The 15,992-nt window shown below is 50.1% G+C and overlaps 5 protein-coding genes across 5 annotated transcripts; all 5 read left to right on the forward strand.

Moving 5' to 3' along the window:
• Positions 1-406: 406 nt before the first annotated feature.
• CABS01_02792 (uncharacterized protein) lies at positions 407-2,729 on the forward strand (the record flags this gene model as incomplete). Its single annotated transcript, XM_060536170.1, has 6 exons — positions 407-1,009; positions 1,062-1,071; positions 1,201-1,566; positions 1,730-2,366; positions 2,440-2,573; positions 2,701-2,729. The coding sequence occupies 6 exons, from the start codon at positions 407-409 to the stop codon at positions 2,727-2,729; spliced, it is 1,779 nt and encodes a 592-aa protein (XP_060394082.1).
• A 4,579-nt stretch (positions 2,730-7,308) lies between these two features.
• CABS01_02793 (peptidase family M28) lies at positions 7,309-8,765 on the forward strand (the record flags this gene model as incomplete). The annotated part of the gene is made up of 6 exons (XM_060536171.1): positions 7,309-7,512; positions 7,565-7,949; positions 8,007-8,309; positions 8,376-8,498; positions 8,558-8,622; positions 8,682-8,765. The coding sequence occupies 6 exons, from the start codon at positions 7,309-7,311 to the stop codon at positions 8,763-8,765; spliced, it is 1,164 nt and encodes a 387-aa protein (XP_060394083.1).
• Positions 8,766-9,338: 573 nt separating this feature from the next.
• CABS01_02794 (major facilitator superfamily transporter) lies at positions 9,339-10,850 on the forward strand (the record flags this gene model as incomplete). The annotated part of the gene is made up of 4 exons (XM_060536172.1): positions 9,339-9,516; positions 9,574-10,494; positions 10,553-10,600; positions 10,660-10,850. 4 exons carry the CDS (start codon positions 9,339-9,341, stop codon positions 10,848-10,850), a joined length of 1,338 nt encoding a protein of 445 aa, XP_060394084.1.
• A 707-nt stretch (positions 10,851-11,557) lies between these two features.
• CABS01_02795 (copper amine oxidase) lies at positions 11,558-13,692 on the forward strand (the record flags this gene model as incomplete). The annotated part of the gene is made up of 3 exons (XM_060536173.1): positions 11,558-11,626; positions 11,697-12,113; positions 12,166-13,692. 3 exons carry the CDS (start codon positions 11,558-11,560, stop codon positions 13,690-13,692), a joined length of 2,013 nt encoding a protein of 670 aa, XP_060394085.1.
• A 1,440-nt stretch (positions 13,693-15,132) lies between these two features.
• CABS01_02796 (uncharacterized protein) lies at positions 15,133-15,422 on the forward strand (the record flags this gene model as incomplete). Its single annotated transcript, XM_060536174.1, has 2 exons — positions 15,133-15,330; positions 15,387-15,422. 2 exons carry the CDS (start codon positions 15,133-15,135, stop codon positions 15,420-15,422), a joined length of 234 nt encoding a protein of 77 aa, XP_060394086.1.
• Positions 15,423-15,992: the final 570 nt, after the last annotated feature.

The raw sequence follows: 15,992 nt of genomic DNA on the forward strand, positions 1-15,992 counted from the left end.
GTTTCCGTAAGGACTCACCAACAGGGAATGTGGAGGCCTCTCCTACCATGCTTAATGCAATGCAACATGCAGTTGGAGACAGCCGACTTCGTCCAATAAAAGCTTACGAATCCAGTAATCGCTGCCCAACCGCTGGAGAGACCTGGATTTTACCGCCGTAACGCTTGGTATCCCTCTTCTAGGTGCTGATCACTGCTCAAACCGGGTGCCTGCATCGAAAGCTGAGAGATACAGCTGCCACTCCCCTCATCGAATTGTTGTTTTCCTTCTTGGTTTGAAATTTGTAATGTGTTTCACGTCTTCCCACCAACTTCGCGCCCAACATTGTTCACAAGGCCCAAGTCTTCCATCTTCATCTTGATCATAGTCACTCTCGCCCGAAAGAGTAGAATAGGTTCTCCGAGCGATGGGGCGTTCTGTGCAAGCAGAGCAGGGCCACTACGGCTGCCTCGATGTTCTATCATCATGCTTCAACAAATCATCCAAACTTCCACATCAACCCCCCAGGCCGGACACACCGAATGCTCGTCCAGCTTATGCCAAACGCTATGAGACTGAATCGGGGCAGTCACACTTTCCGCTTCCACTCTCAAATATCTCAAATGGAGCTTCCTCGGTTGTCTTGAACTTTCCCGACAGCCAAGTGCCGTCCAAAGGGGATGAAATTTCCCTTCAACCCCCCGACCGGCTCTCACACGAAGTGCAACAAGCATCGGATCTCTGGAAAGAGGCGTTCGAGGAACTTGACCAAGATTACAAGAAATCGATCTCTGCGAATTTGTCTTCCATAGGCGAGGACCCGGTAGAACAATTGATCAAGCTCGTGCAAGATAAGGAAGAAAGGTTCAAGGACAGGTCGGGCAAGATCACAGTTGGAGACAAAGAGATCCTATGGAGGGACTGCGCAACGCGCGTCATCAGTCTCCTTTCCGCTGCTGTCGACGTTGGCATAAACTTTGCACCTACCCCTGGGCCAGCCGTCTGGTCGGCTTTGAAGGTTTTGCTCAAAGTAAGACCAAAACTTCTGTTTCCCTGTTTCACTTGCTGACTACAACGCCTAGGCACATGTTGGTGGGTGTGAAAGTGTTGCTGCTATGTTCGGATGTGCTGATAGGGTTTTGCGCCTTATCAACCGTGGCGCGATTTACGAACAAGTATTCTTGCGATCAAGACCCGTTGACCTTGATGCTTGTGAAAAAGACTTGCGCAACGCCCTCGTCAACGCTTATCGAAGTGCGCTTGAGCTTCTGGACTACGCGAGAACGAAGCTCGAGGATGGCGTTGCAGTACGCCAATTCTTCGAAGCCTTGTGGGATCCCCACAAGACGAAAGACAAGCTGAACGAGCTCGAGGAAGCTGAGAAAAGCTTACAAGAAGTCGTACTAGCATGCGATATCAAGAAGAAGTATCTTCAAGATGACTATAGTCTGAGGCTTCTCAATCGACTGAACGACCCACTGCGATACATCGACAGAAAGGTGACCAGGATCCTCACGGAAATGGAAGATGACAAGCTCATGAGAACACTCAATTTTATTTCCCAAATCAATGTGGGAGATCAACACAGTTCGATGAGACAAAAAAGAACTCAAGGAACAGGAGAGTGGCTAACGAAACGGAAAGAGTTCCGTGACTGGGAGGACTCGAGCTCATCCAACATTCTTTGGCTTAGTGGAAAGGGTGTGTCATTTATTACCTTCAGCCGACTGCACGTACTAACTTCTGGTAGTTGGTGCCGGCAAGTCAGTGCTCACATCGAACATAATTGATCGTTACCTGGTAAACGATTATGACCGAGATAAGGTCGACAGCAACTTTGACGAAGGCTTCGCATTTTTCTATTACAGCAAGAACAACAAAAACGTCACAGATGACCCAGTTAACAATGTACTTCGAAGCTTTTTGCGGCAGCTGGCTCGAGTACCGCACTACGCGAATAGAGTATTCAATGATCTAGCCAGTCTATGCCGAAACATGGAAAGAGATCAACGAGCCTTCACGCCAAACCTTTGTCGAGACCAAATATCACTACTTGTCAAGGCGCTACCGAGGACTACACTTGTACTTGACTCCCTAGACGAGCTGGAGCCCCTGCAGATGCAGGAGATTATCAGCTTTTTGGTGAGCCTCGTTAATACTTCTGAACGACCAGTCAAGATATTCGTCTCCAGTCGATTCTCAACAGATATCTGCAACGAGATCAACAAAGCCAACAACGAACCTACGCGTATAGACATCGCTGAACAGAATCAACGAGATATCAAGACCTTTGTTCTCGAGGAGACCGAGAGAATTGATTGCCACTGGAGGAATGACGAGATTAGGGGGAAGGTCGTTGAAACGATTAGCAAAGACGCCCGGGGAATGTAAGCATTGGTGTTTCGCACCCAACTTTCCTTTGCTTGATAGAGGAATCACTCACAGCGTCAACAGGTTTAGATGGGCGTTCCTGCAACTTGAGAAGCTCATCAAGTTGATTTCCACCGAGGATGTCACGGATCAACTCGGGAAACTTCCTGTTGGGTTGACAGCAACTTACGACGAGTTGTACGCGAAGCCCGGATCCCACGACGGTAAATATCTAGAACGAGCGGTGAAATGGGTCATTCATGCGCATATTCCACTCTCAACGGAACAACTTCTTTCGGCCGTACAACTGTGTCTTGCCGACGAGCATGGTGACTTGGCATTGGGCACTAGGGGCCAAAGACTATCAGAGCAGGCCTTAGAAAACATCTGCCAACATCTCATTGTCAAAAATGATTGGGGAAAATGGGCTTTTCCTCACGCATCGGTTCAAGAATACTTTGTCAAAAAGCACCCCGAATTGACCAACGACCTTGCTCGCATTGAGATGGCCAAATTATCGCTGTTGGCACTTATCAAATTGAACCGATGCCCTGCCACTGCAGAATCTCCTGATTCAGTTCTGATGGGTAAACAGATCGAAGGAGACGAAGACAGAACCGTAACTGAGCCTTATCCGGTCGATTCTTTCGAATACTACGTATCGCGATATTGGGCCTTACACATCAGAAAAGTACAAGATTTACCTGATGCGGTCAACCAGATCTCGAGGTTGCTCAAACGGTTCATGATCTCCCCAGACTGCCACCGTCTATCAACCATGGAATATCAAAAATGGTCGACTTACATTTTGAAGTCGGACGGATATAAATCCTCCTTCGCAGGCAACCGTTTTTTGATATCAGACTTGAAACCTGTTACTAACCCGGCATTTGGGATAATTGTCTTTGGCATTACTCTCTATCAGAATGAATGGGCAAAGACCTATCTTGAACTCAATCTGGATGAGCTCAATCAAAATAAGCTGGATACCCTTGCCGTAGCTGCACGACACGGACGCGCTGAACTTTGTGCCTCACTCATCGAAATGGGAAGCAATCCGAACAAAGTTTTCGGAAGCAATCGCATCAGTGCTTTAGCTCTGGCGACCCTAGAAAACAAAATGACCTCTGTTCAAGAGCTCCTGGAGAACGGGGCCGATCCAAACGTCACGACTGGACGACGCCCGTTATGTGCAGCGGCTACTGAAGGTCATTGTGAGATCGTCAAACTTCTGATTCGATATGGGGCCAATCCTGACGGGATTTGTTCAGACTGTATATTCGACTGTGCCCTGGCAGGCTGCTCATGGCGGGACAGCCGAGATGCAGCAGAAATATTGATCAAGTCGGGGGCGACTGTGGATTTGCATCTCGATTACTACGACGGAACAACCCCGCTTTTGATTGCTGCCTTTGAAGGCGCTTTGAACGTTATTAAACTTCTCCTCGAACATGGTGCGGATCGGAACATCAAAATAGGGAGGTATGGCGGTATACTAGGGGCAGCTTTCTGTGGCGGCCGCGCCAAGAAGGTGGTCCCTTATCTTATCGAAGAGGCTGGGTTACATCCCAGGAGGATTATTGAAGATCTCCTGGAGAACGACCCCTGGCCATGTAGTTCGAGGGAAGAAAGATACGGGGTCAGCGAGTGGCTTTTTTCAAAGAACTACCTCAAACCTGGAGAGGTGCGAAACCTGCCCTACTACAATCAGTCTTGGATGGCCTTGAAACCGTTAATCGAAACTGCCAGGCGGTCATGAACAGTTCCTCGGGCTTAGTCCGGCCTGGCTCTAGATGACTTCATGGGCGAGGAAAAATTTGGAAGCATCTAGATTAGGCATCCAATAATTCTGTCCTGTAATTACTGAGGTGGTACGGTTTGCTCCTTCGAACTGCCATTTTCTGTTCTCTAGAATCGATCAGACCTGCTCCAGCTTGCCGTCATTTTACTTGGAGTATCTTTTTATCACCATTCTGAATCAGACTTTGCACTCGATTGCTAGGCTCTTTTAACATAGGTGATTTCAAAAACGGAGGCAGCTTCCCAGAGCGCTCGATTCCCAATATTTGCCAATTTTCCACCCAAACTATTAGGCTTCATGGTACATCCTTGGCGCCGTCTCCTGTTGGTTTCGGTATGTAGTAGACGATGCCATAGGACTGTGTGTCCATGGCGGCAGATACTAGGGCCCTACTAGCAACCAACCGCTCGTCATATACCATAACACATTAAGCAAGACGCACTGCAGCAAGAGTCGTCCTCCTGATTATCCTCGTGGCCGGAAACGTTCGGAAGCTCAGGAGGTTAGAGCGTTGATGGGCTCGATGAATAGGGCTCACGGACCCCAAAGCGACACGTATCGAGTATAGCAATATAAAGCCCTATACCGGTACGCAACGGAGCAACAACGAAGAACTCGATGCTGTCTCGGTGAAAATCAGCCCATGTTGCGACGACAAACCTACGGTAAACGTGGATGACAATAACGAAAACTCCGTAAAGCGTCCAGAGCCGGGCGAGCAGCCCGCCAGAGCTTGGTGAGAGGTATGCAACAACCGCAGCAGCGTCGAGACGGAGTTGCGTACATATGAGCGCTGATATTAGACCCGTGGCGACGGAACACTGCATGAGTCGTAATGTAGCAAGATTTCGAAAATCTGAAGGATCACGGCCACAGCGCAGCTCTCGTCTTGAACTGAAATCACTCGACACCTAGCTGATGGATGCTTCTGTGGCGCGATTTGTTGGACGTCCTTGAGCCTTGCTTACTTTATGCTCAACGAGAATGGGTCAAAGCACACGCTGAAAACAGCTTTATTCCAACTAGCACGGCCATCCTGACACAGAACTTTACTTGACATCGCTTTAACAATTCACCAGAGCTCGAGTATAGCGCCAACTCATCTAACGATATCAGTTTGCGCAGCTAAATAAAAATCCAATGCAATCTGTCGACTGTGAAGTTCAAAATGGGATATCGACATGATACTGTCCGACAGTCGGAAATATGTCCACAATTTCGGTCTCGGTCTCAAGGATCTGCGGCTGAGCCACATGTCAGGCGGGTTGCTTTACCAAAAGACTCGCGGGATCGAGAGGCTAATCGCACTAGACTACATGCTGCCCGACTTGACTTACAAGCATGAACACAGCCCCCAGAATTTCCACAATGCAATTTTACAATGACGGGGAAGGTGTCAATAGTCGTATGGTGAAGAACACCAACAACTAAGATCTTACTACAACGGCGATAAGATTATAGGATGTAGACTTACTCAGCGAGACTTGCAACTTGCAAGATCTGGAGACTAGCCGAATGGCTTTGCTTGGCTACACAACCATTTCATTTTTGAACCCGAAAGTACAAGAAATAATTCATGGAATGAGAGTAGTCATCCTGTTGCATGCCACATTGTTCTAGATGATCAGCCAGGGTGGAATGATCGATAGCAGTCTCATATCCTGGCTTCATTCACAACTACCACGCAAAGATGGCGCCGAGATATCTGAACTGCAAGAGCTTGCAGTAGAAAGTGACCTTCTACTGTGCGAAAAGGCCTCCTCAGCCCGTAATGACGGTTAATGTAAGCTGGCGGGCCATCAAAGTATATTACTCCTAACTTAATACTGGCCTAGCTACTGGAGTTGGCCAGCGGGTTATGGCTTTTGAGGAAACCTGGAAGGCAGCCAGTTTGACAACGCAATCACAAGAAGACTTCATGGCTAATATCATTTAACAAGCGTCTGAGAAGAGAACCGATTCGAAGGTTCCTGACATGAAGCCGACGCCCTCGATATCATGTCTCAGGATACTTCACCATCCGTGTGTCATATGCATTTGAGTAGAGCTGCGAATCAATACGAGCGGGATGAGTTGCTTCAATTTAAGTTATTACACTTGGGGAAGCCCTTGGGAAGTCGCCAATTTCGTTTGCGCAAAAAGGACTGGTTCGTTATTACGGACGTGAGCGAACGCATGCTGTTTCTCCATACCGACTGCGCTTTTTCGCACTATTGACGATGTAGCCACACTGTACACGGAGAGAAATGAGTGGGTGAACTCGAGGTTATTTGAAAGAAGGTATGGAGCATTTCTGTTCTATTGTCGTGGAAGCTGGGGCTTGAGCGAGTCACGCTCCCTGAAGGCTTCAATTCTTGGCAGAACCCATCGTGTGAGGCGTCCTAAAAGTCAGCGACTGCGAGGCACTAATTCTAAGAGTGATGGGAAACGATGTTGTTCTCTTGACAGATTGAATGCCTCAACAGGCATCAAATGCCCACAAAGTTGTAGCTTTCACCCTCACAAGGTAGTCAAGCGCCCCAACGAAGCAGGACATAACTCAGAAGCGCGTCATAGAGACACATTCCTTTTCAGCACAGAAAGCAGCTCACACGCTCCGTGATGTGGATTTGCCAAGAACCGAAATCGTGTTCAGCGACATTACACCCCAAGCAGCATCCAATAATGTCCTCAAAAACCCAAGTCTGAGTGTGCGGGACTGCCGGCCGGGGTAGCATCAATGACCCAGCCAACAGCCGACACTAGCTCCGTTGGGCAGCTCCTAAAGTTCGCGCGGGCTTGGCGATCATGATAAGCTTAAATGCTCCTGCCGCATGCTCTCCATCCCCCGAGGAACTGAACGGTGTTTGTGGGCTTTTGAGTAACGGACTTCCTGTTTCTGTTCATTCATCGTATTGCGTGCCACGACGGCGAAAGCCGTTGGTATAATGAGATGCCTGTTTGGGGCAACGGGTCCTGCCGCCGTCCTGGCTGATCCTCCACATTCCGCAAGTGCTGGGCGGGAGGCCGTATATGCTTCGCTTCTTTTTAGGGTCGTGATGAGTGTATTTAAAGGGGGCTTCTCTCCGGACTCTTGCCCATAGAGGTTCTCTTGCTCTCTTCGTTGCACCTGCACCATTCATCAACGGACGCCGCTCATCAACAGGACAATCTGAACGATGCATCTCAACGCTGCTCTCGCGATCCTTGCGGCCTCCAGGGTTGCCCTGGCTGCGCCTGCCACTGAGGAGACTCAAGTCGACCCTGCGCTCCGTCTGATCAAGACGTCCGAGGCCGACGCCGGCACCTGGGTCACGGAGGACCAGAAGATTGAGGAGTATGTCAACAAGCACATTGGCTTCATTGACATCACCGACATTGTCGTACGTCTGGACTGTTTCTCATCGATACATGGATGAAGCTAACCCATCAAAGGACGATGAGGTCTTGGCGGTCCTGTCCACCCCGCCGGAAGAGGTCCTCGAGGCCAGAGTGACATACCCCACCACTCTGTCCCACGTCACCGAGGCGAACGCCCTCATCGCGTCGGTCTCTAACACCAACCCCCAGACGTGGTTGAAGACTTTGACCGAGTTAGTGATTATGAGCTCAGATCTTACCTGCGAGTACATGCTGACAACATACAGCTTCTACAACCGCTACTACCGCTCCACCTACGGTACCCAGGCTGCTACCTGGTTGTTCAACCAGGTCAAGACTGTTGCGGCTGCCAACTCGGCCATCACCGTCACCCAGTTCACCCACTCCTTCAGCCAGCCGTCCATCATCGTCAAGATTCCCGGAACCAGCTCTGACCTGGGTATGTTGCGCCGCCCGTCTGCACCCTAACCTTTCACATGCTAACCGTGCTCTTCAGTCATTGTTGGTGCCCACTTCGACTCCACCGGAGGCTCTTCCACTGCCCGTGGACCCGGTGCTGACGACAACGGCTCGGGTGTCGTTGTCATCCTTGAGGCTCTCCGTGTTCTCGCCAACGCTGGTTTCAAGCCCAAGAACACCCTCGAGTTCCACTTCTACGCCGGTGAGGAGGGCGGTCTTCTCGGCTCCCAGGCTGTCTTCGCCAACTACAAGTCCGCCGGAAAGACCGTCCTTGCCTTTGTCAACCAGGATATGGCCGGTTACTCTCCCTCTGGCAAGCTCTCGGTCTACAACGACTACGGTAAGCTCATCACTCATCGATGCCATGCACGTATGTACATATAGTAACATTGCTGACTCCTGATAGTTGATTCCGCTCTTACCACCTACGTCCGTCTCATTGGAACCCAGTACACCGGCAGCGCGCCCACCAGCGACGTCTGCGGATACGGGTGCTCCGACCACGCCAGCGCCCGCTCCAACGGCTTCCGTAAGTTGACGCCCATTTTTTGGGAAGTGTGAGACTTAATGGCTGATTTGATCCGACAGCTGCCGCCTACGTCTGCGATGAGCCCATCGACACCTCCACCCCCTACATCCACAGCCCCAACGACGTAAGTTGCCAGCACTCTCACTTGAGCAATCGATCAAATGCTGACTTGACATGCAACAGAGCTACGACACTATCCAGTGGTCTGCCGTCCTCCGCCACTCCAAGTTCACCGTTGGTTTCTTGGTTGAGGCTTCTTACTTGTAATCTGTATAAACATATAAACAAGCGCGGGGCGATCTTCATGTATATACATCCCGACTTGTGTGTCAATACATTACATTCAAGAATGCAAATAAGCCACAGGCTTTGAAACTAGTGAAACGCTAAAAGTTGTTGTCTTCTTTGTGAACTCTATAGTGTCCGCGCAAAACTGCCTTACTGGGAAGAGTTTCCCGAGGAAACCCAACGAAACTACTACCCCAACCCATCTCCGCCCATCGGACGTGGAGACATGCAGACTCTTTCTGAAAGAGATTCTAGATCGACTCAACCAACCTAGGACCTAGGGCGGAAACATGATAAGCCTAGGGCGTGGGACCCCACTTTCTGCCACATACGGTGGTTTCTATGAGACGCAAGGGTTGCAAGGCGTGGTTGACATGGTTGAATGACTCTTACTAGGTGCATACGCCGTCTTCGGCAGGCATCCCGGCCAGACGGCCTTGGATCCCGAGATACGACTAAAGAGGAGAAAATTTCGTGCACTGAACTGAACATTTTCTCTGGCAGACATCGAGTAGTCACCATCAAATTTCAAAGTCGTGTTTGAGAGCCACGATGGGCGCCTCAGAGGAGCGAGATAGAGTGACTGTGACTGAATCCCACGATGCGCCGGGCGCTATTGAGCTAGGGGCGGTGCGTAGTCCGACGAGTTCTCGCCATCACGACCCCGAATCCAGCCCATTGGCCTGGCTATGTGTTTTGGGATCATTCATGTTCCTATACCCATCATACGGTAAGCGCCATCATAATACCTTCGTTTCTCTGACAACATGCTCATGGTTTACGATAGGGTTCATGCAATCTGTTGGAACTGTTCAGTCATACCTCCAGCTGCATCAGCTGAGTGAGTACTCCACTCGCGATCTAGGTTGGATCAGCGGAATCTTCACCTCACTTGCGCTATTCCTTGGAATCCAAGCCGGACCATTGATGGATGCCTATGGGACGAAGTGGCTGGCCCCCATCTCCGTGGCACTCTATGTGCCCGTGTTCTTCATCATGGGTGAATGCACGCAATACTGGCACTTCATTCTTTGCTTGGGAGTACTGGGCGGCATCGGCGGTGCCCTCACATCAACAGTCGCTGTGGCAGTTATCGGAAAGCTCTTTAACCGCCGCAAGGGGCTTGCCATGGGAGTCGCCCTGTCCGGATCCTCGTTCGGGGGTGTGACCATCTCGATGATGCTTCGGTCCATCCTGCCTCGACTGGGCTGGCAGTGGTCCATGAGGATCATGGGATTCCTAGTCCTTGGTATCATGGTTTTGGGCGTCATATGTTTCCTCCCCTACCCTCGCCTATCCACTCCTGTCTCTGGAGCACCGGTTGGGAGAGTCGGAGCCCTGCTCAATTTCTCTGCCTTCCGCTCACCGCCGTTCGGATTTATGGCTGGTGGCCTCTTCATGCTCGAGTTTGTTCTCTTTGGAATCACTGGCCTATTGCCTACTTTTGCCATTGCTGCAGGCTTCCCTTCCAACATCGGGTTCTCCCTGGTAGCCATCCTCAATGGCACTTCATGTTTCGGTCGCATCATGACCGGCGTGATCGGCGATAGAATTGGCCACCTCAACATCCTCCTCATCATGATAGGTATTACCATTGTGTTTACCGGTGTCGTTTTCGTGCCTTTTGGAACCAAGCATATCGGTGCTTTGTATGCCTTTGCCGCGCTTTGGGGCTACGGATCGGGATCCTTCCTTTCGAGCACACCAGGTAAGAATTCTCCATAATCAGCTCCATACTGTTGAACGAAACTGCTAACGCAGCCCAGTCTGTTTAGGAAAGACTTGCGAGCCAAAGGATTACGGGAGGTACTTGGGTAAGTGATGCTCTTCGATCGCTATCGCCTTCATTATCGACTAACGATGCAACTTCAAGGCACCATGAACTTTGTAGTCAGTTTCTCGTTGCTCGTAACCGTCCCCATCGGTGGACAGATGCTAGAGAGTATGGGCGGAACAGCGCTCTCGGGATTTTATCTTGCTATTCTCTTCTTGGGCGGTGTTTGCTATTTTGCTGCCCGCTCCCTTCTTCTGGGCGGTTGGCTTACGCTGAGAGCCAGGATTTGAGCACATTCGATTAAAATTAGAGCAAGGTGCTCAACGGATACATCAATGAGGTAGGACCTGGAAAGCCGAGGTGCCAGCATTAGGCGGCTATGTTCAACGCAACTACTAGGACGGCGGGAAAGGGATAGACATGATGGAGTTAAAATTGCATAATGAATCTTAGACTGTTTATGATTAGGAATAGTAATTCAATGGGTATGAAAACTACACCTGACCACTGGTCTTCCTATTGATATGGAAGTGTGTTTTGGGCGGGATAGGTTCGCCATAAACGTGTAGACAGGGGAGGGGGCGGTCCACCCGAAGGGCGCGGAAGACATCTCGGCTTGATGCAGGAACAACGGACCGGACCGGTATCATGGGTGAGAAACCAGGTTGATGACCGGAGAACCGGCTATTACCTCGACAATTCCTTACCTTTGCGGAACGGCACCGGAAGAAGTTCTCCACTTTCGAGGCTCCAATTACCTTTCGGGGACAGCGATGCACGCCGTCCGGTGCGGGGGTGCGCTATCACCCCGAATGATCGGCTTATCAGCCCCGAGATAGTCACATGTGCCGCTCTCGGCGCCATTGCGAATTTAAATCCCCGGCTGTTGCCTCAAACAACCCATCTCGAGTCTCTCTCCTTCTCCCTTTCTTTCAGACAGCCAGGGTCTACTTCTTCCAGGTTCCATTCGCCAGCTTTCCAGTGCTCGAGAATAACCATGGGAGACGCTAACATCAAGGGGAAGCCCCATCCACTTGATCCTCTGCGACCAGAAGAAATCAGCCAGGTTAGTGATCTCAAAGTAATTCCAACATACGATACAAATCCTGCCATTCATGTATGTTGACACAATCGAGGCCGCCGGAATCGTCCGTGAGTCGAACCAGAGCAAGGACATATTCTTTCGCGCAATCTCTCTAGCCGAGCCACCGAAGATAGAACTGATCAAGTTCCTTGACAGCGAACATGCCGGCAATAGAGATGCCGTCCACCCGGCAAGACAGGCTAGAGTGCAGGCTTACATCGCCAAAACTTTGCACGAGATGATTGTCAACTTGAACACTGCGACCGTCGCTTCTACCACCCCGCTACCAGGTCGCCATTCCTTCATCGACACTGACTTTATGGCACAAGTGGCTGCGGCTTGTCTGGCAGACAAAAAGATTCAACGCGAGATCAGTGCCCTCAAACTACCAGAAGGCGCAACCGTCGTCGTCGAGCCTTGGGCATATGCCACGGATGGCATGAGGGATATGAAAGACCGCTGGACAATGGTGGGATTCCTACATTTCTCGCCCATGCAAACTAGTGGACTAAAGATTTCAGGCATGGTTTTACATGCGACTCTCTGACAACACCGACGCGAATTACTATGCCTACCCGTTGGACATATGTGCGGAGGTATCCAACTCCCTCGAAGTGGTCAAAATCTACCGGCTACCTTCTGGAGAGCACGATAAACTCAGCGATGTGGGCAAGGAATTTGACCGCCGCAAGATTCATTCCAGCAGCGAGTATCATCCCGATCTCGTACAAGAGCGCAGGACAACGACGAAGCCATACCATGTCTCCCAACCTGAGGGCCCGTCGTTTAGCATCGACGAAAACCACATCTCTTGGGAAAAGTGGACAATGAGAGTCGGCTTCAACTATAGAGAGGGCATGACTCTTCACGACATCCGTTTCGAGGGCCGAAGTTTATTCCACCGTCTGTCTCTAGCCGAGATGTTTGTGCCTTATGGAGATCCTCGATGCCCTTATCCCCGAAAAGCAGCCTTTGATTTGGGGAACGACGGTGCAGGGATCAATGCCAATAACCTCAAGTTGGGCTGTGATTGTCTCGGACACATCAAGTACTTTGACGGGTGGCTTAGTAACTCATCGGGAGAACCATTGAAGATGCCGAACGTTATCTGCTGCCATGAAATTGATGACGGTATTCTTTGGAAGCATACGAACTTCCGCACTGGAAATGCTGTAGTCACCAGGTCTAGAGTGCTCGTGCTGCAGACCATCATTACGGTCAGCAACTACGAGTATATCTTCCTCTTCTACTTCCAGCAGGACGGGTCAATATTCTATGAAGTCCGTGCCACGGGCATCATGTCGACAGCACCTATTGATCTTGACACCACGGTCCCGTGGGGGACTATTGTCGCGCCAGGCGTGTTGGCGCCATATCACCAACACATCTTCTGTTTGAGGATTGATGCTGCCATTGATGGGTCTCGAAACTCCTTGGTTGTCGAGGAGTCTCATCCGATTCCCTTCACTGGGGACACGGACACGTATAACCCTTTTGGCGTAGGGTACACCACAACGTCCAAAGTCATTGACAAAGAAGCAGGCTTGGATCTCGATTTCAACACAAACAGAACTTTCAAGATCGTCAACGAGAACGTCACCAACTCAACCACAGGAACCGCCGTCGGCTTCAAACTTCTACCCCACTACAGCCAGCTTCTCCTCGCCCAACCAAACTCTTGGCATGGCAAGCGTGCAGGGTACACATCCCACGCTGTCTGGGTGACACGACATCACGACGGCGAATTATTCCCGGCCGGGAGATTCACCATGCAGTCAACCGGAGACGATGGCATCGGATCCTGGATAGAGCAACGGAAGGACGGTGACTCGTCTTCGGTGCGCAACGAGGATATCGTAGTCTGGCACACGTTTGGGTCTACGCATAACCCTCGTATCGAAGACTGGCCGGTGATGCCGTGCGAGAAAATGATGGTAGGGCTGAAACCGGTCAACTTCTTCCAGGGTAACCCTGCTCTTGATGTGCAGATTTCAACACAGGAAAAGAATCGTAGTGTGCTGGTGCACGGTGCTGGTTGTGAGACTTAGAGTTCAATATTAAAGTACGGAAGGGCTTTTCTCGCTGACGCCAATGGTTAAAATAACGGCAATTCAAGTAACAGAGACCAAAGTCAAAAGGCCTCGTCAGCCTATAAATTAGTTCAGCCACGTCCCAGAGAGCTTTTCGAATGTGAACACCCGCGGTTGTTCAGATTCAGACCATGTCTTTAAGATTCTTTCTAGGAAAACCTCAGTAGCAAAGACTGCTCCAAATTGTATAGTGAGTCGCGCAGCAACCGGCTTTTTGCATTGCGCGCCTGGCGTCACGCGTGTGCGAGTACCATAGCGTTGCCAAGGAGTTCCCAACCGCCGTATTAAGTACTTCTTTACTGGTGGACATACCCACTAGAATCCCATTCTTTAGACTTTTGAAGTCGTCTCTACTTTTCACGTTGAGTAGTTCCTGAGTCAGTTTTCGCGGAATCACTTGCCCGATGAGGTGCCATCATTACGAATCATGGTACCGTTGGATCTGAAACAACAGGGAATCTGAGGCACTTGGTGGAGAACACGAGCTTGATAGTATGTAAGACATGAAGAAGATGAATTAGCTAATATGTGATACGGCTGTCTCTTTACCTACAACCTGAAGATCTGAATCTCGGGGGTTCTGTCCGAAAGTAAATCGTCCATCCCGTCGCAAGTGTCAGATGTATTTTTGATGAAGACCAGGGTCATGCCGACTACCTTGGTAAGAAAATAGGTACTGTTTGATATGGTTCGGTAGATGATAGTCTGAGGAAAACTATTTCACGCCATCAATTTGATAAGTCATTCAGTCTCCCCAAGGCGAGTATACCCGAGCCTGCTGTATGACTGTCCAGCTTGCATTTTCCAATAGACAGATAACAACGTAAGGAAGATAGAATGAGAGAGTTTGAAACATAGAGCCGGAGACTCCTCTAGTGGGACTAGGTTTGGTGAGTTATGTCTACGCCATCATCGAATTCACCAGGCCGAACATGTCCTCGAGCAATTCGCCCGTTGTGGCTTCGTATCCAGGGTACTATTATTTCGTCACAAGCTACTCCAACAGTCCGGAATTTGCGTCCAAACTTAGGGTCATCAACTAGGTCGATAGGTTGTCGGACGAACCCGATCGTCGGATGTGCGGGTTGAGCGAGCCCGGCTGTCTGTCTCAGACCATCCCAGTGAACGGCATCTCCAGACGACCCCACGCTGACCGGCCGCAGTTGCTTCAGGTGGCCAGGCTCAACAAGGGTCGTCCTGCTATTTCAGATACATCTTTAGCAGATCCCGGTTCCCCAGTGGCACCAATGTTGGCATTGTGGGAACGCAATATCAACAAAATGACACAGGCGTTCGAGGTCGGCTCAAGTTATAAATGGTTTTGAACTCCCCATCCCACGGCCAATTTCAAGACACCCTCTTCACAGCATCATTCACTTCCAATACGCTTTGAGAAATATGCAGTTATCTTTCTTCTACACGGCTGTCCTTCTGGCTGCTGGCGTCGCCGCCCAGTCCTGTTCGTCGACTATCACATACTGCACTGGAGGCGCCTGCTTGTGCTTTGCCGATGGTATCACCGAATCCCTGAACGAAATGTGTAAAGGCAAGGGATTCGAACGCTCGTTGGGGCCGTCAAAGACTACGACTGAGGCCGTAAGTTTGATTCTCTCTTCTCGTCTTGACTAGCTGTCCTAATGACTTGTGTTTAGGGCGAGCGATGCGACACCCAGTGCTGCACTGGCTAAGCCGACCACTGTTAAGACGACTGGAGATATACAGGCAGCATTGTAATTTTAGCGTGTTGCGTCAAAAGATATAAGCAATCATCAGCTTTTTACCAATGCCTAATGCCATGATTCAATCGTCACATGTGCCAGTCGTTTTTTCTAGATAAAGGCCCATTCGCTCGCTCACGCTACCTAGTTTGTTGAACAATACTTGAGCAGCTGATGAGCCATCGAGCCATTCTATGCGTACTAGCCATGTTTCGTCAGAATGCGCAATCCTCCTGCAGTGCTACCCCAATCACCCAACACTAATTGGCAAAGTTCGTGTTCTCCAGCTGCCTACATTATGATTCTCCAAGCTTCCGTATCAATAACATGACACAATTGTCGACAGTAGGATAATAAAACTCTATTGACTATACAGAACCAAAGAAGTTTATCGCGTGGGCGTCAAGCATTGCAGTACAGCGTGTGAACAAGTTTCAGAGCGGATGCGACATTGGGAGCTTGGTGCAGCCTAGCGAGAATATGCGGCTTCTGGTTCGTTGCTCTTGAGTCCCGCTGTCAACCAAAACATTTAAGCGAACA

This window comes from Colletotrichum abscissum, assembly GCF_030869225.1.
Source record: "Colletotrichum abscissum strain IMI 504890 chromosome Unknown Scaffold_5.1, whole genome shotgun sequence".
In the NCBI taxonomy this organism is placed as follows: domain Eukaryota; kingdom Fungi; phylum Ascomycota; class Sordariomycetes; order Glomerellales; family Glomerellaceae; genus Colletotrichum; species Colletotrichum abscissum.